The sequence below is a fragment of the Dasypus novemcinctus genome, chromosome 25 (genome assembly GCF_030445035.2).
Source record: "Dasypus novemcinctus isolate mDasNov1 chromosome 25, mDasNov1.1.hap2, whole genome shotgun sequence".
NCBI lineage: Eukaryota > Metazoa > Chordata > Mammalia > Cingulata > Dasypodidae > Dasypus > Dasypus novemcinctus.
Genome location: NC_080697.1, coordinates 15,073,790 through 15,093,307, shown reverse-complemented (window position 1 = coordinate 15,093,307; position 19,518 = coordinate 15,073,790). Strand labels below are relative to the sequence as shown.

The 19,518-nt window shown below is 37.2% G+C and overlaps 1 protein-coding gene across 7 annotated transcripts in view; it reads right to left on the bottom strand.

Moving 5' to 3' along the window:
• NCOA1 (nuclear receptor coactivator 1) overlaps positions 1-19,518 on the bottom strand; it is a 293,327-nt gene that overhangs the window by 71,244 nt on the left and 202,565 nt on the right. For all 7 annotated transcript variants that reach the window (XM_058287710.2, XM_058287708.2, XM_071211904.1 and 4 more), the window contains 4 exons: positions 16,822-16,999; positions 12,753-12,932; positions 11,388-11,483; positions 5,286-5,426 (listed from right to left, as the gene is read on the bottom strand). In XM_058287710.2, coding sequence (XP_058143693.1) covers positions 5,286-5,426; positions 11,388-11,483; positions 12,753-12,932; positions 16,822-16,999 — 595 coding nt within the window. The remainder of the gene's footprint in view (positions 1-5,285; positions 5,427-11,387; positions 11,484-12,752; positions 12,933-16,821; positions 17,000-19,518) is intronic.

Here is a 19,518-nt window from a genome sequence, read left to right as displayed (position 1 = left end):
ACGTTAAGATACTAAATGTGAATTACAGAAACATTAATAATCATTTAGTAAATATGCTACCTAAATTTGTAGGACTATGTCTAAACGAGAAAAAAAATTCCAACATTGAATAACTCCTATTAATTTAATACAAGAAAATGATCACACCCTAAAATTTCGAAGTTATTTATTTTAGATGGTAATAGAATAAGATTTAGGACATCATAATTCACATAGCCATTCTTTGAAATGAGAAAAAGGCAATATTAAATATAGTAACACTTCAACAAATAAGAACCTGCTAAGATTGCAGTTAACTTGAAATCTTTTGGTGTGTAATTTTCAGATAAAGAGAAATTGAGAAGGCAGCATGGATCTATACAAGAAAAGTAAGAGTCTAGGAGTCAGGTATGGGCCTGAATTCTGACTCTGCCACTTATGAATTTTGGGACTTATTAATGCAAATTAGTCCTCCTGCATGCAGTTCAGTCTATCATCACTAGAACGGAGCTAGTAACGTTATGAGACAATACTGAGCATGGAGCCTAGTGAGCAGCAGGTATTGAGAGAAAAATTCCCTGAATCAACACAAGCAATAAATAAGCAGCTTCTAAAGTCCATACGTCCTGAGTCATAGACACATTCAGTCAATTCCCTGGTACAACCCTCACCAAGAGCTTCAACCTTATACAACGATCACTGATATTCTGAACTGAAACAAGGGAAAGGCAGCACCAGCTGTTTACATGGCTGGCTGGCTGGATGAATGTTGGCTCTGCACATCAGATTTTCCCATAAGTGGGTTTCAAGGTTTAGGCCTGAACAAACCTATCTGGAATCCCATTTTGAGCACAGATCCTGGCCCTGTTTTCTAATTTACTTTTGCCAGCCTTAAAGCTAATATTTGGATTCCTGACTTCTGTGTCCATTTCTAAAATGTCTGAAATACTTAGAGGGGAGAGTTACTGAAAGGGTATTATTGGCACTTCAGAAACCTTCCAAAGAACCTTTAACAGGACAACTGTTTTGTTCTTGTTATTTTCTAGGATAGGCCTGAACAAAGAAAAAGAAACATTTAGTTTTCTTTGGTCACAGCAGCTGCAGAAATAGAAGTTTTTAGGTTTCTGACCGATCTCAATTTGGTACTGAGATAATTTCAATCAAGCATGACTTATTGATGTGAACTAAATGGGCAGGTATAAAAAGAATGCTGGGGCACTGTGGGTCAATGCTAGCAGAGATTTCTTTTTCTTTTTGTATTTCTCTAGATATATGCAGCAAGAATGCACTTAAAAAAACCAACAACCAACCTTTAGGTTAAAGAAAAACACATGACTCTTAGATGCTCTAAGATTTTTAATCACCAATGAGTAAACGCTACTCCGTAGATCAAAATTTCTAAAAGGGGAAAGTAAACTCATATTTTAAATATTTTCAATAAAGTTTAACATGAGAAGATTTCTGGTCAACTTTGTTATGTGGACCATGGAATTAACCACATTACATAAGTCTCAACATTCTGGTTAATCATTACATATGGGTACTTCTGTTTTACAGCAAAGCCTCCAAACTTTTTGATACTATAAACCCCTTTCAACTTTGTCTTGTTCTATTGAAAGAAAATAGTTTTATTTTGCAATTGTAAAAATAATACACACTCACTGTAAAAGTTAAGGTAAATAGAGAAATGAGCACAGAGTAAATTAGAATAAAGTCATTTGTAATCCCAATACTCAGAGCTAACCACTGTTAATTAACATTTTACTAACCTTCTAGAATTGGATAAATAGAAAGACATACAATAGTGAGACCATACTATATAAGCTGAGCTTTCTTGTATAGTAATATATCACCTTTCAAAGATAAGAAATGAAGGGCATTACTTTCATAAAACTTTTCTAGGCGATTTAACCCAATATTTCCCAAGACTACTACTCTCCCTAAGTGCCGATAGATGTGCTACAGGAAGAAGTATTCTGTGGGAAAAGAAGCCGGGATCATCAAATTAAACAGGACTCTTAATTGTAGAAAATTTGTGGGAACTTAAATTCCTAATGCCTTTTAAACCCCCAAAAGTGTATGAAGGATTTCCCAAACTTTTTTTTTTTTTTTTAAAGATTTATTTATTTATTTATTTTCCCCCCTCTCCCCTGGTTGTCTGTTCTTGGTGTCTATTTGCTGCGTCTTGTTTCTTTGTCTGCTTCTGTTGTCCTCAGCAGCACGGGAAGTGTGGGCAGCGCCATTCCTGGGCAGGCTGCACTTTCTTTTCACGCTGGGCGGCTTTCCTCACGGGCGCACTCCTTGCGCGTGGGCCTCCCCGACGCGGGGGACACCCTTGCGTGGCACGGCACTCCTTGCGTGCATCAGCACTGCGCATGGCCAGCTCCACACGGGTCAAGGAGGCCCGGGGTTTGAACCGCGGACCTCCCATATGGTAGACGGACGCCCTAACCACTGGGCCAAAGTCCGTTTCCCGGATTTCCCAAACTTAATTCAACATGAAGTATCACTTCCTAATTAGATCTATTAATATCACGTGGAAGTTAGGTGTATATTTTTCCAACTTCCCTAAGAAAACCTCTTAAGACTATAAACTCTGATTCAGTAGTGTGGGAAGGGATCCAGGAATTCTGTTTAACAATGGCCCTACATGATTCTCATGAGGGACCTTTGGGAAGCAATCTAACCTTAACCTATACCTTTCTGTGAAGTAATGGTTTTAAACAGAACAGAACCTGGGAGCCTTCTCCAAACTCTATACATTTGCAAGGACTTCCTGCTAATTTAAAAAGTCCCTCAGGTGATTCTGATACCAGTGTCCCCCCAATCTCAAAGGAACACTACTGTTTTAATCTAGTCCCTGATGAATGCTCCCATATATTCTTTGGTAAAATGGGTTTTCAAATTTGATTTTGGAAAATAAAATAGTAAACTCCCATGAAAAGCCATCTCTGAGTAGTCTCTGCCAAAAGCTGCTGGACATCTAAACTAAGAATGTAAATGTTAAATGCATATTAGGATTTTAAGCCAGCTGCCGGCTTCAAAGGGTAAGTTAGGAGGCAGGAAGAAGGAAGGCAGAGAGGGACATTTTTTTCTTGCCCAAATAATAATCATTGTAAAGTCTGACAGGAAATCAAGGATATAGTGGCATAATTTGTATTACTCTTTCCACACTGTCCACACTAAGTGAAGAGACAGCAAGGGAACTGTGAATGCAAATGTACCTCTCTCCATCTGATATGTTAGAACAGTGACGCAAACTTTAGTGTTCTTAAGCATTACCTTTTGAGTCTGTTAAAAATGCAGATAGCTAGGCCCCTCCTCTGAGATTTTAATTCAGCAGGTCAAAATCTTTAACAGGTGATTCTCATGTGTTTACCAGGTTAGATATTGAATATAAAATACCAGTAGAAGATATGCCCAAGCCATGAAGGCTATTTGGCAAGCTTTCAGAATCTCCTAAATACAAGAATGAGAGTCATATGTGCTCTGAACAATTTAATTCTGAGAAAAATACAAGTTATTTCTATTGAGAATTATTTTTCCTTAAAAAAAAGTAAAAGAGTTATTAGATTATACTTTTATTTCTCTATATTTTACTCCAAATTGTTTCACTTTATATATTGATCGATTAGTTACTGATTTTACTTTAATAAATCAATATATTTTATGGAGAATTCTGTTTAAAAACACATACTTTAAATTGCTGCTCAATCACATCTACCTGGGAGTCTAATCATTTGGAAAATGAGACAATAATCTAGCCCTGCTTTGTGCCTCTGATGAAAATGTACAATGAAGTCTTCTAAGTAATGCCTTGGAAGGCCCAACTTACAAAATTAAGGAAAAAAAATCAAAGAGTACCATATGCTTCAGCACTTTAGATACTGGGTAGAGACACAGCTCTGAGTCCCAAATCTAAGGACAAGTCCAGTGCCACTGTTGGGGGAAGAAGGCATGAAGTCCATACCCAGCTGAGGCTTTAGCTGTTTACTGTAATGGTTTTCAAACCTGTCTGTGCTTCAGATCACCTGTGGAATTTTTTAAAAATAAAGGTTCTTTCCCTACCCAATGAAACTACAATTCTAAGGGTGGCATCAATCTGGAGAACTACTAGTCTGTAGGAAGGTGTCCTAGAAGTAAACAGGCCTATAAGTGAAATTTATAAAGATGGCTCCCCAGGGGAAAAAAAAAAATCAAGCTACTTTCTTCATGTGCCACTAAGAAGCAGGTGATCTAAATTGTAATCAATGAAAAATCATCTGCTAACTTAGGAAATCTAAAATGTTACAGAAAAAATGTTAAAATTAAAAAAGGTGATAGAATAATGAAAAATATTTTTTATTATTTTTGGGAATAGCCACAAAAAGCCTCTTACCAAAGAAATTATCTACTTAGACAATAGAGAATAAATTACATTGGAAGAGGAGTATTGGGTTAGAGCAAGTTACACTGGGAGAGAAGTACTATGCTACCATTATTACAAAACAATATTTTAAAAGTATATCCAATTCCCTGATCTTGAATCTGTAAGTGTTCTGTCCTTAATTCTTAAATAACTTCCCCTACTCTCCTATAATACTATACATTCCTTAAAGCAGGGAATATATTTGTTTTACAGTCCCACAGTACTTACTAAGACAAAGCAGCTACTCAATAAGTAATTAATCATTCTGTATGACACATCTGATTACTTGAAACTTCAATCTGAGTCAAGAGATTCAGGGGCTACAACAGGCACACAGTAAACATGGATAACACAGATCTCTGTACATCCAGAAGCCATTAGAAATGCTTGTTCTGCTGGAAGTAACCTTTAAGAGCCAGACAAAAATTACACTTCCTCTTTGAAATTGTCCCTGATTCTCCAAATTAGAATTAATTTGTTTCTTCTCTGGTGACATTTTTATTATAGCCACCATTCACTGATCTTTGCAGCTGTTTATATTTTCTCCTAATATATTATGAGCTCCTTGAGGACAGAAGCCTGGCTCTTAGTCATCTGTATCCTTGGTCCCCTATGCAGCAGTCTATGTATGTTAGGAACTTGATACATGTCTGTTGAATGAATGAATGAATGAATGAGTGAATGACCACCACATGACGTCTTGTTCTTTAGAATGTGCATCCCAAATTTCAGGATCCATTCATGAATTACTTTGCTTACCCATTTCTTCCTTTCCTAAAAACTGATTATTGCAAAAACTGTAATTTGGAGAAAATACTTATCAAGCCATAAGTTCAAAATAAACTACTCACTATTAGTAAAAAGAAAGGTTAACGAAAATATATGAGAAAAACTTTACCTTCTTGAAACAGTTGTCTGGCATAAGATGGCTCTCTGCCCTGAGGTTGGAAAAAGGCATAAATGCATTTCCTCACTAAATCTTCCCAGCCAGTTCTGCCAGCAGCTCTCAGGGAACTAGTATCAATAGAGATGATTTTACCTAAACAAAGAAGGGCAGTTTACATTTATCACAGCCTCTTGTTATAAATCATCCATATCTCAAAACTAATGTGTCTCTGAGTAATACCACCCCCCTCAAAATGCTTAGAACTATTCATTTTTTTTAAAGATTTATTTTATTTATTTCTCCCCACCTCCTCATTTCTCTTTGCATTTCTTGTGTCTGTCTGTTGTGTGCTGGTCATCTTTTTATGAGGCACCGGCAAATGCAGGACCTCCCATGTGGGAGGGCAGCACCTAATTGCTTGAGCCACCTCTGCTCCCTGCTTTGTTCTGTCTCTCACTATGTTTCCTCCTTGTGTCTCTTGTTGCATCATCTTGTTGCGTCAGTTTGCCGTCTTGCTTGTCTTCTTTAGGAAACACTGGAAACTGAACCCGGGACCTCCTACATGGTAGGTGGGAGTTCAGCTTGAGCCACATCTGCTTCCCATCATTCATTTTTATTACATGGGGTAATGGAGTATATCAGTGTCATGACAAAAATTGTTTTGGTTCTAGAGTGTGTTACACACTTGTATGTCATATTCTAAAATCCAATTCCAGCTAAATACTAAAGTCACACCATAAAGTCCTGAAGCTTTGAGAAGGATGCAGGTCAAAGTTCTATGGCACACCCTTTGGACCCTGTTCTCTCTTTATTGCTGACTGGATCACTTACTGGAGAAGGAGCAGCAGAGACTGGGTCTAAATTACTTTCCAATAACTAACTGAAGAGAATATGAAATAAATAAGCAAGGCTTTCCCTTTCTATCTCTTCTTGAGCTGTGGGCAATATTCCATTTAAGAGTAAACAAACACAGAAGGCAACAAAAGTTAAATTAGAAAAATACAATAAGTGAGAACATTTAAGATTTAGTAGGCCTTAATGCTTTATAAAATTTAGTGCTGTTGTATCATGTTTCAACAAATTTCTAAAACAGCTATGAAAGCATTCAGGTATGTTATTTCTCAGTTAATCAGGGGCTATCTAATCCAGTTTATGATTATTCATATCTGTTTTATATTATTATGCATTATTTTATCCATTAAAAATAATACAGGTATGAGATACAAAAATTTAAAATTACCCACCACCCCCCGTCAGAGCTTGAACGCTACCAGCACCATTCCGCTCTGAGCAGTGCCTCCTCTGCCCACCCCTGCCTGTATATCCTCCTGTCCAAAGGGCAGCTCAACAGTTCCCAGGTTCTTGCCATTACAATCAGTGCAGCTAGGAACAACTTTCACATGTTCCCTGCTGCATACATGTGATTTCGTAGGGGATATAGCTAGGTGTAGAACTGTAGCTCATAGGTTATGGAGCTGTTCACCTTAAGAATATTAAAAACACAGAGACTTGGATCATACTATGCTCCCACCAGCAGTGTATAAAAGTTGCTGCTAACCCAACATTCTCTCCATTACCTGATACTGTCAGGCTCCTGCATTTTTTTCCAGTTGATATGTGAAAAATAGTATTTCTCTGTGGTCTAAATTTGCATTTTCCCAATTTTTAGGCTGAGTGTCCTTCATGTTATTCACCACTCACTCACGTTTCCTCTTCTGTGAAATGCCTGTGTCTTTTCCTCATCTTTACTTTTCTTACACAATCTCCTCAAATTCGTCATACTTGGTGACTCCTCATTTAATTTTTAAAGATTTATTTATACATTTATTCATTCCCCCCCCCCCTTTTTTGCACTTTCTGCCTGCTTTGTGTGTCCATTTGCTGTGTGTTCTTCTGTGCCTACTTGTCTTCTCTTTAGGTGGCACCAGGAACTGATCCCAGGACCTTCTGGAGTGGAAGAGAGGCACTCAATCTCCTGTGCCACCTCAGCAGCCTGGTCTGCTGCACCCCTCATCGTCTTTCCTCTGTGTCTCTTTTTGTGGCCTCATCTTGCTGCACCAGCTTTCTATGGGGGCCAGCTCTCTACTGGGGCCAGCTCACCATGTGTGCCAGCTTACCTTCACCAGGAGGCTCCAGGAATTGAACCCTGGACCTCCTATATGGTAGATGGGAGCCCAATTGCTTGAGCCACATCCACTTCCCAGTGCCTCCTCATTTTAACTCACCTCTTCCTTATGCATTTCACTTGGTTGCTCAGAAATAGTGTTTGTTAGACCCAGTAAGAGAATTTTGTTATTTAAGAACAGTTCAGGGAAATGGATTTGGCCCAATGGATAGGGAGTCCACCTACCACATGGGAGGTCCAAGGTTCAAACCCAGGGCCTCCTTGACCCATGTGGAGCTGGCGCACGTGCAGTGCTGATGTGCGCAAGGAGTAGGCAGCCCCATGTGCAAGCAGTGCGCCCGTAAGAAGAGCTGCCCAGCGTGAAAAAAGTGCAGCCTTCCCAGGAATGGCGCCATACACACAGAGAGCTGACACAACAAGATGATGCAACAAAAACGAGAAACAGATTCTGGGTGCTGCTGACACAAGCGGACACAGAAAAACACACAGCGAATGGACACAGAGAGCAGACAACTGGGGAGGGGGGTGGAGAAGGGGAGAGAAAGAAATAAAAAATAAATCTTAAAAAAAAAAAGAAGAATGTATATTAAAAAAAAAAGAACAGTTCAGAGAAAGCCTGGCAGACATGATGACTGAAACTACAGACAATTTTGGATTTTCTAGGAATTTTAGTTATTTAACCTTTGTCTTTCATTAAGTCAAAAACCAAGAGTTGTTTGTAGAAGGAATTCCACTGTTACATAATCTTTCATGGACACAGGCAGTGACTAAAGGAGGCTGGGTGTGTGTGTATATGTGCATTTTTTCATGTCAGTGTTGGTCAGAGTCTGGGAGTAGAGGGGGAAAGTGATTAAATTATCAGCAATGGCACCAAATGGTCAGGTAGTGCAATGACTCTCTAGAGGACCATCATGAATAGGTTGATTTAGAATATTTCTACTTGCTAGAAGAAAGTTTAACCAACCAACTAGCCAATCAACCAACCAAAAAAACAAAAACATCACTGTTCAACAATTCCTGGCAGAAAACTTTTTTCTTCTTTAAAGGGTCATGGACCACCTCATGTAGAGTTAAAAACTACTATTAACATTTAAAAAATTATTTAATATTTATTATAGCTAGTCCATTAATTTTAGCTAAATCAATTCTATGACACAATCCTGTATCTTATATAATAAGTGTGTACAGTACAATGCTGCCCTTTTAAAATAGTGCTTTGGTGGACGGTGATGCAATATAAATGAAGAGTTCTATATTAGGGTCTAAAGATTTCCATTCTCAGTGATTAGCTGTGTGATTTTGGTCAAGTCATCATTCCCTCATTTGTAAATAAAATGGATAGATTGAATTCTATCATCTTTGAGATTCTCTCTAGTTCTATAATTATTTTGTGACCAAGAGCTTTATTTTTAAATTTAAATGATTATGGCTATTTATATATGTTTAACACATATAGCTAAGATTTTAATTCTGTCTTTGGTCAGAAACAAAACATTGTTCCTATAGGAAAAGAGTATTCTTTATTCTTTAGAACAGTCCAGTTTAGGATTCAATTTATAGAAATGGAATATGAGGAAAAGCTGAAATATACTGATCCTACATCATCCTCAGAACTTTTAAGTCTCCCTCGTCTTTCACATTTATTTTGTAGTCGGACCATCACCCTTTTCCAGCAGGCTTCCTTTTTATTACTGCATAAAGCCCCAATCTGGTTTCCTTACATATATATATTTTAAAGATTTATTTATTTATTTCTCTCCCCTTCCCCCCCTCCCCAGTTGTCTGTTCTCTGTGTCTATTTGCTGCGTCTTCTTTGTCTGCTTCTGTTGTTGTCAGCGGTACGGGAATCTGTATTTCTTTTTGTTGCTGTGTCATCTTGCTGTGTCAGCTCTCCATGTGCGGCGCCATTCCTGGGCAGGCTGCACTTTCTTTCATGCTGGGTGGCTCTCCTTACGGGGTGCACTCCTTGTGCATGGGGCTCCCCAACGCAGGGGACACCCCTGCGTGGCAAGGCACTCCTTGTGTGCATCAGCACTGCACATGGGCTGGCTCCACACGGGTCAAGGAGGCCTGGGGTTTGAACTGCGGATCTCCCATTTGGTAGACGGATGCCCTAACCACTGGGCCAAGTCTGCCGCCTCCTTATATATTAATCAGTTAATGATACAAAAGACCAATTTTATTTTTCAAAGAATCCTATTTTCTCTCCATGCAAAAGCATATATATATATATTTTTGGTTTTCATTAAGAGTTAATTAAATGTGCAGCTCACTGGTGGAAATTGGAAAGGAATTTTCCCAAAAAGGGGATGAAGAAAGGTCTGATAATTGGGAACTACGATGCTGTTGCTCCAAGCTCCTAGACATCCTTTCATCATCTTCTATTACCTGTGCTAACTGATCCCCACCCACTCTTTAGCAAGAGTATTTGGGAGTTTATCTTGAAAAACATAAAAACAAAGCACACATCACAAGAATATTAGATTTCTGGAACTAAAAATATTAATAAATAATGTAACAAGATCTTATACATAATGGTAAAGTTCAAAATTTACACTAAAACTGAATTTTCATATGGAATAAGATTTAGTAGAAATACTTTTTTAAAAAGTCTCATTCTGGGAAGCGGACTTGGCCCAATGAATAGGGCATCTGCTTACCCCATGGGAGGTCCGCGGTTCAAACCCTGGGCCTCCTTGACCCGTGTGGAGCTGGCCCATGTGCCGTGCTGATGCGCGCAAGAAGTGCCTTGCCACGCAGGGGTGTCCACCGCATAGAGGAGCCCCACACACAAGGAGTGCGCCCTGTAAGGAGAGCCGCCCAGTGTGAAAGAAAGTGCAGCTTGCCCAAGAATGGCGCTGCACACACGGAGAGCTGACACAGCAAGACGACGCAACAAAAAGAAACAGATTCTCGGTGCCACTGATGAGGATAGAAGTGGTCACAGAAGAACACACAGCAAATGGACACAGAGAGCAGACAACTGGGGGGTGGGGGTGAGGGAAGGGGAGAGAAATAAATTAAAAAATAAATCTTTAAAAAAAAGTCTTATTCTGCTAAAATATATATCTCTGGTGTCTCTATTTTTAAATTAAAGAGGTAAGAGATACATATGTAACTTGATTGATGTGAAATTATGATAATCTTACATGTCAGAGTGAAGATAAAATTAAATAATATAAATAAAATACTTAGTAAAGAACAACAATCGATTTCTTGCTGAAAATCAAACCTGAAGTAGGCCATCTTATAATCAGGCTCTCTTGCCATTCTACCCTTCTTTCAGCTCTCCTGGGTCTGACTTCCCTGGGGGCTCTTGCAGCTCCGCCTCCTCCACCACCACCAGTCATTTGGCACCGACCCACATTTTAGTCCAATATCAGCTGAGTTCACTACCAGTTCTTCAGACAGGACTACTTTGACCAGATAACTTAAAAATAGGTCCTCTATTAGCGTCCCTTACACTATCTCACAGCTTTTCCATCCTAAAACATACCTGATTTGTAATTACACTTTTGCTTTCTGCTCAACCATGTATATCCTGAGTGATCATATATAGTGACAGACAATTCTAGACACTCAACCACTAAGTGTTGAGTTAAAGGATAGAAAAAAAGAGCCAGAAGCATTTAAGTATAACACTAAAATCACCATACTCATACCCATTTCTACTTATACTTACATTGCCAAATGTCTTAACAAATTTATTCTATGATTATGAAGAATAACTTAAAATCAAAAGAAATACAGGTATGTAAAGAGTCATAAACTGTTCTCTCTAGTACTCTGCCCATGGTAACCATTACAATACCTAAAATGCACAGTATCAAGACCACTGCTTAAAACATGTTTTTAAAAAAAATAAGATTAGCGAGAAGAAGTTGAATATCCATAGAACAAAAAGACAGAAATTTTTGGACATAATTACTCTTAAAGGCATAGTCACATAATTAACACCTATGGAACAATCTGAACTTCTTGGTTAGTACCTGTAGTATCTTGCTTGGTCATAAACGATTCTACACCCGTAATAGCTGGAGGCCGAGGTAATCGCCGAGCGATGCAAATCAAACATGACTGGAAATCTGCCCGAAGCAAGAAGGGCAAATTTAAGGAAAGGTAATAGAAAATGGTTTACATTCATGTCTTGCCATTAATGGTTTCTATAGGAACAACACATGTTACAGGATCTGACGTGATATTGAAATCATTCTGATCTAATAATATATAAGAAATAAAAGTCCCGGCAACAAAAAAAAAAGGAAGCTTCAGATAGAAATCTAGTTAGCAAAAATGACTATTTCCCATTGAATGCTCTTATATAAACTAGGAAAGACTGATGCATCTCATGTATTTGGAAGATAACAAATATCCAAATAAGTTTTGTTTGGATTAAAACAACACAGTGTTTTTTTAAATACAGTTTTATAGCCAATTTTCTGTACTGATCAGTACTTCATGGCTCCAAAGATTGTTCTTAAGATTACTGTGCAGATAATAATCATATGAGAACAACAACATGTAACTGTCTCCAAAGTGGCAATATTTTGCCTTGACAGTAGGCTTTGTTTTTAGGATATACAATATTTTCAAAGTCCCATTCTCAAATTTTGTTTTGAGGGTACTAAACACAAGATCACACAGTTAAATATAAAACTTAATTCTATAAAAAAAGAGTAGGTATGTATATTTTGTAAAACATCCCCAGCTGATTCAGATACACATTCCCTGGTGAGAGCTACTGAACATCCGGCCCTTTTTGTACTTGCCTAACTTCTTGTCTACCACCTTCCCTGGCCCTTGCTCTAGTTCTCAATTTGTGAGAACTTCGCTCAGTCTAACAACACACGGACAACTCACCCACTGCCACATATTTAACTAATTCCATGTTCATGCCATGATCATATTAGTGCTTCAGCGATATATGTGTTTCTAAGTTTTTTCCTTATAAATTACCTTGAATAGCCTCAAAAATACCAACTCAATTCTCCACGTACCCTAGACTCTAAAATTGAAACTTCCTGAAAAAACCAGAGCTGCTCCAGTTCCAGCTGGCTTCGGTTAGTTATATCTTTATGTCTCCGCAGCAAGTTGCTTTGAATTTGACATTTTAGTGGGGATGCCGGCTTGAAAATGAGACTTGGCAAGCACCATAAAGGGATGATTCTTTATGTCAGTAAGGGTATTTTGGCCTAAGTATTAAGAAAGATACATAGCAAATTGAATAGATGCTATGATACATAGTCTAGTTACTAAAAATACTATCTGAAGAAGGCAGTTTATGTTCGATTACTTCTTGTTCGTTAAGCTGTGGAAAAAGCAACCAAACACTTTAAAATGATGCTTTGCTTTACCTTCTCCGTCCTCTTGGATTGATTTTGGCTGTGACACAGTGAAACACTGCATTACTTCATACCGCTGGCAAGCTTCTGGGTTCTCAGTGCCTGGCTCGTCTGGAGGGTGAATCAGCATCCTGCAGTTAAAGGTATGGCTATTTCGTCGTGTTGCCTCCTGAGGCCAAGGAACTCCATTTACTGTGGAAGAAAAATCATTTATATGCCTGTGAATAAGGCAGAAAAGCATAAACTCTGAAGACACAAGAAACATACCTTAGGCCATCTGCTTAATTAGATACTCAGAATAAAAAGAAAAGACCTGCTCTTCAGATCTAACACTGTCAAGGCAAATAGGAAACTTATCTTCCTTAGTAAATCTAAATGTCTGCCTATCAGAAAACTATAAAAATTTCAGGAAAGTGTATAGAATTTCTTCCCCCTAGGGGTAAAGCAGCCTTTATTACAAATACCCTGAATCATTAACCGTCTTTATAAACGATTAAAGACAAAAATAAAAATTGAGTAGCTGATTGTTTTGTTCAGAATTTTACAGCTGCTAATTATCAAACTTTCTCTTTGTTTCCAGTTATGCTCTGGTGATGAAAAGTGACCAAAAACCATGGATAGCTTGGTAAGCAGGAGTTTTAACCTGGCAATCATGGATTCTTAAAGATGGGCTTCAGGAGACCCATAATCACATAAAAATTTTGATTTCAAGTGCATCTTTTTGGGAAAAGGATTTGTGTTTTTCAGAAGGGTCCATGACTCAAAAAATTATTTTGAATTATTTTAGAATGGGCAGAAAATCTTGGTTTTCTGTAACCATTTTTCTTGCACTTTAATTAGTTAGCACAGTTTATATCCTACAATGCCTTGAATGCAGTGGTTAATCAATAATTTATGTATCTTTAAAAAAAAAGATAATAAAAAAAAGGAAGAAAAAAAAAGACTGCCTAAACAGTAATGTTGCCCAAGTCAGTATAAGAAAACTGAATTCCGTTTTAGGAAAGATGTCTGCACATTTCAAGTAAGAACCACTGTGCAGTGAGTCCCGTTTACCCCATGGTGGTCAGAGGGTTTCTAAGGCTGCTCTCTCACCATTCCCAACTGCTGACTTCCCTTATCATTTCCACTGATGCTCTTTCCTTTCTTCCGTCTCTTCTCTCTACAGGTGTCAGAGGCAGCAAATCATAATAGAAAGAAATCCACCCTGGAGTGAGGAGTCATAGGTTCTGCTAGTAGCTAGCTGTAAGGTTTGGGTAAATTATTTAAATCTGATTCTGAGTTGCCTCATCTTTAAAATAAAGGAATCAACTATATTATCTCTAAAGCATTTGCACACTAAAATTCTGTAACAAAATACATAAGATCCCTTGACACTATAATTCAAATATCACACTTGTGATTCTAACAGAGCAATCATTTCAGGTCCCCAGTAACTATAAACACATACTATTCTTTCTTTTCAAAGGAGAAATAAGGCTTGCATGCCCTTGAGGGAAGAATGCAGAAAACAAAGAGCTAAGGATAACACCTTATATGCATTTCTGGTTATATGAGATTTCTAGCCAAGGCCCTCCCTCTCCCTTAGGAGCACATGTAGGCTATAGAAGGAAAGGGGGGAAGATAAGAAAAATTATGGTAAAAATTAACACAATTATTCATTTATAGAACTCTCCCATCTACTGAATAAACTAAGTTATCCAGTTCTTAGAAACTAGAGTACATAGATTCTATGATAAAAATTGGTTTTGTTGGGGAGTGGATGTGGCTCAAGTCACTGAGCGCCATACAAGCAAACAAACGAAAAAACCAACTCAGGAAGCCAATGTGGCACCAGCTTCCGACATTCCCGGCTTCAATCCCTAAACCCAGTACACCTCAAAAAAAATCTATCCAGTTTAAATGATAGCCTTAACTTTCTGAAAGTATCTGCAAAGGAAGCTACTTGATAAATGCTTCTAGAGGAAACTTCAACTAAATATCCAAGGACACACAGCTTAGGTAGAGAAAAGAGGAGAGAGAAAGGGAAAATGGGTTGTCAGGAGGTTAGGAATCAGGTAGGGAAAAGGAGCTAAGAGGAAAACAGAGAGTAATGGGGAGAACAGTACTTCACCCTTGAAGTTTAATTTAATGGCCTATCATAGGGGTCATGATACTGAAATTGCAAGAGAGACTTTTTTGAGAAGTTAAAAACATGTGGAGACCTGACTCATTATTACTAAAGCAACTAAAGTAATTTTGTTGACAACTTAGATGCCAACTATTATATACTCTTAAAGCAAACAACAACAAAACCCAGTGAGATTACTTTCAATCCTTCTAAAAATATGCTGACAAATATTTTAGTGGCCTTTTTGGATATCCTGTATTGCAAGTGTTTAATCAGATTGGTTTTTAAATTATCCAAGTTACCTTACCATGAACAAAGCTTATAATGTTTTTGAACCTAAAATTTTTTCAACAGTCAGAATCAAGATGCATTTCCTGAAAAGAGGCTCAATGTTCTCTGTTGAATATATTCAGGAGGACAATTCTAAGCTAGAGGTAAAAAAGCTTCTGACAGCACTAAATATTTTGGGGGAGAGTTTAGAACACCTAGCTAGAAAGTAGCCTACCCAATATTAATGCAACTGTTCTTTTTAACTCATCATATGAGTCGTCCTTACAAGAGTATAAGAAGATGAATGTCACTGCTAATGTTGGAAAAACTGGTAACACAAATACAACCCAAGTAGACAAAACAAAAGAAGCCTTGTTTTAGGTGGAAGCAACAGTTTAGCTACAATTAAAAACAGAATTGAACTAACCTACTGTATATAAGAAAATCTGTCCCAATAATTTCTATGAATAGTATTATTGAGCATATTATATTATATAATAGTATTATGAGCATATTATAAAAGGTCTGTCTTTCCTTGGCATCAATTACTAAACTAAATATAGTCCAAAACATCTAGCAATTATCTGTAATATATAGTTACAGGTATATCATTCAAGAAATTAAAAGCTTCAAAACATTTAGATAAAACCAAACAGTAGTAGTAATAATAATAGCAGCTAACATGGAGAATTTAACACCAGCCAGGGACTGTGCTAAACACCACTACCCCCAACCTTCCTATGACAGGCGAGGTTTGATGGGTCAAGTGTCTTGTCCAAGGTCACACAGCCAGTAAGTATCAGAGCCAGCACTCATTACTCATGTCTCTTTTGTACCAAAGACTAAAATTCTAACCAGTATGCTATCCCTACCACTTGAGATATAAATGCCATGCATTAACGTATAGAATGTTTTGATTTTTTTCTAGTTTCTTCTTTTCAAACTTCCAAGTTATAGTTTATTAGAATTTCACAAACAAGGCTATGTTCACTAACATCTCATTCTTTGTAATCTTAAGTCTTTTACAATATAATCTTGTTTATAACCATCTGTGCTTGTACAAGGGCTTTCAGCAACCTTGGCCTTTTGGACAAACTCTCTCACCATACAGCTGTGTGTGTATGGTCTCCTGTTCTTCCCATTGGGGCTCCTCCTTCCTCATTTATTTATTTTTCTGCTTCTATTCTATTAAAAGGTTTGCAAAGTAATTAAAATTTTTTGATAAACTTTTAATATTCAAATTACTCCAGATGAGAGAACTCAATCAATATTTTAAAAGTACTAATATAAAATGTGGTTTGGCTATAATATACATATTATTGTATGTGTGTGTTTGTGTGTATGCTTATATACTGTTCTACTCCCTTCCCCCATCAATAAATATATCATTGAAATATTTTCTGGGGTGATGGGGCCACTCTATGAGAAAAGGGTGAAAATTAAAATGAGATATCAAAATTATATAGCTTCTATATTTCTTCCCAGTATTGTCTATTGCACAGGAAATACAAAGTATCATTAAGTGACAACATCATAGGTTTAATTAAGAGGTTTATTAGGATACACTGAAACATTAAAAAATATTTTAAATATCATATATTACAACATATTATAAAATACTATGCATTATAAACATAATAACAATAATTATATATTTTTCTGTTATATAAGGAGAAGCTACAGGGAATTAGTATTCTTTTTTACCTAGTGACTTTGGTAGCAGATTCTTCACAAATTCTGCGTGATCTCCCACGTGCAGTATGCTGTAGACGCTGGTATTCATTAATTCCTCCTGATTGTAACCCAAGTAGCTGGTCACATTCTCTGACACAAATACAATTCTCCCTTCACAATTCACAACAAAGAAAAATCCATCCAAAGCCTGTAGATCCCAAAAATGGATTAAAGAGGTTGAGAGGTGAAATGATAAAGAGAAAAATAAATGGAAATAGGTATAAACATTTCTCCATTAAAAAAAAAAAAGATCAGATATATGTCAAGTTTAAAAGGGTTATATATAAGATTTACTATTTCATATTCTCTGTGGAGGGGACAAGACCTTTAAACAGACTGTACATTATTATTTCAAGTAGGGAGAAATGGATATATTGAACTTCTTCCTTAGGAATAAGTTTTATGATAGCAGATGTGAAGTAAATGATTGTCCCATTCATTTGGTCATAAACAATTTTGAATCTATGTAGCTTAAGGCCTGGTCTCTGCCATCAAAAGACTTGTGGTGAGTAGGGGAGACATAAACATAATAAAACACCAGTGATAAGTGCAGTATGAGAGACATACACAGAATTTTCTATAAGTACTCAGAAGGAATACCTAAGGCTCCTTAAAGGCCTCTAAGGATGGAAGCGGGCACAGAAGAACACACAGCGAATGGACACAGAGAGCAGACAAAGGGGTGTGGGGGGGTAGAAATAAAAAATAAATCGTTAAAAAAAAAGGTATGGTAGAGAAGAGGTAGAGGAATGAGGGAAGAACGTTAGGCAGAGGGGTGAGCATGGCACATAGAAACTAAGAAGCAGTTTGGGTTTTTGGAGTAGATGGTATGGGCAGTTTTGTGGCAGGAAATGAGTGTGGAGATGTGGGCAAGAGCCAAGTCACAGAGGACCTCCTATGTACCGAGATGGAGCCAAGAGTCTCCAAAAGGAGATATGTGCAACCCAAGGGGTGGATAACATCCACTGGGGTACAGAAAGAAACATTAGAACCTCTATTTATATTGTAATCTAACACATAAGAAAGAACTGAAGCTTAATAAACCCATCGACACCCTGGTGCCTTACTCATCCAGATGCCACGTTTCAGAGACTGTGGAGTCCTGATGGAAGGCCGAGAATGCAGAGGTGGATTGTGCACCTTAATTATTTGTAATTGTTCACTTTATTGCAACGTATTTTAGTTTACTTGCTACACAATGTAGCCATAAGCAATAAAAACAAGACCTTTAAAATGTAGAACATTTATAGAATTTGTAACCAAGTGAAATGATCATATTAATCCTTTGTATCACACAAGAGTTTGCTGGTTATCTGGTGGCAAAACACTTAAAAGCACTGTCTAACAAAGACAGACTACTCAAATTTCTCTTTAGAAAAGGCAAATGTTCCAAATTTGCTGGCCTTTTCTTTGATGACAAGTATTTGACGCTAATATGTTACTTAGCAGATTCTGTCAAAACACACACACTCATAATTTTGTCCCTTCAGGGTAAAGATGAAATTTTAATAATGAATGAAAAATAAACTGCTTTTCAAAAAGATATGCTATAGAGAGAACACATGAGAATGGAAGTTTGTAAATTACACAACAGTTATGATTTTGTTGCTGAAAAGTGATGTGCCCTGAGAAAAATGTCATCTCTTCAGTGAAAAAACTTGAGTCTTTTTACATGTTTAAAATTCTTCCAATCAGAATTTCAGTACATTTTGAGCCCATTTGATAAAAATGTAAAATCTTCTCATTAGTTTGGAAGAATTACTGTTTGAGATCAAGGAAGATTTTTATTTCAATAAAAATCTTTGCACAACTGGTGGGCAGGATTTAAAAATGACTTAGTAAACTCATCCAGTGACACTTTTCCATTTACATCTATCTCATTTTTGTCAGGTGTCTTTCTCAGCTAAGATGATTAAACCACTTATTATAATAAATTGAACTTAGAGCTACATCTGCAAATCGATGCATCATAAAGCATATAACCAAGGTTTTTTAATAACGAAGTGCAAACACTCTCCCATTAAAAATACTGATATTAATTCTTTAGCAAGAACAAAAAGGAATAAAGTGTCTATTTTTATTCCCACCTTACTACTGTGATTATTTTTACTTAGTCCAAATGCAAACAGGAGAGAGATGTGATTGATAATCTAAAAACCTTAACACTAGATAAATCCTTTGCTACACTATTTTGGGTTTAGATGAGTACAGGGAAGTACTCTCATATTTAAGGAACTTGGTGTTTCTTTTTTTTTTTTTTAAGATTCACCAAAATCTCATTCCCAAAACATAATACTGGTTACATTTCAGGGATATTCCTTGAGACTGTTCCTATGGATTTAAAAACAACTCTAATTTCTAAAAATGGTTAACACAATCCGCTAATACGTGTACTTGTTCTACAAGTTCCCTCATATGCTGTGCATACAGTTAACTTTCAGGTATGCTACTGGGAAGGTGTTTTCTTGTTTCTCCAAGTCCTGACTGCTGGTCTTATGCTGTGCTGCACACAGGAGCTGATAACAAATGCCAGTCCACAGAGTACAAAATAGTCCACGTGAGAGGATTTCCTCTCTGCCCAGGACTGTCTGTCTTGAAAGAGGACCACCTTGGTTCTCCTAGCAGGGTTCCCGGTGGCCAAGGCTTTTCATGTGCCCTGATTTTGAA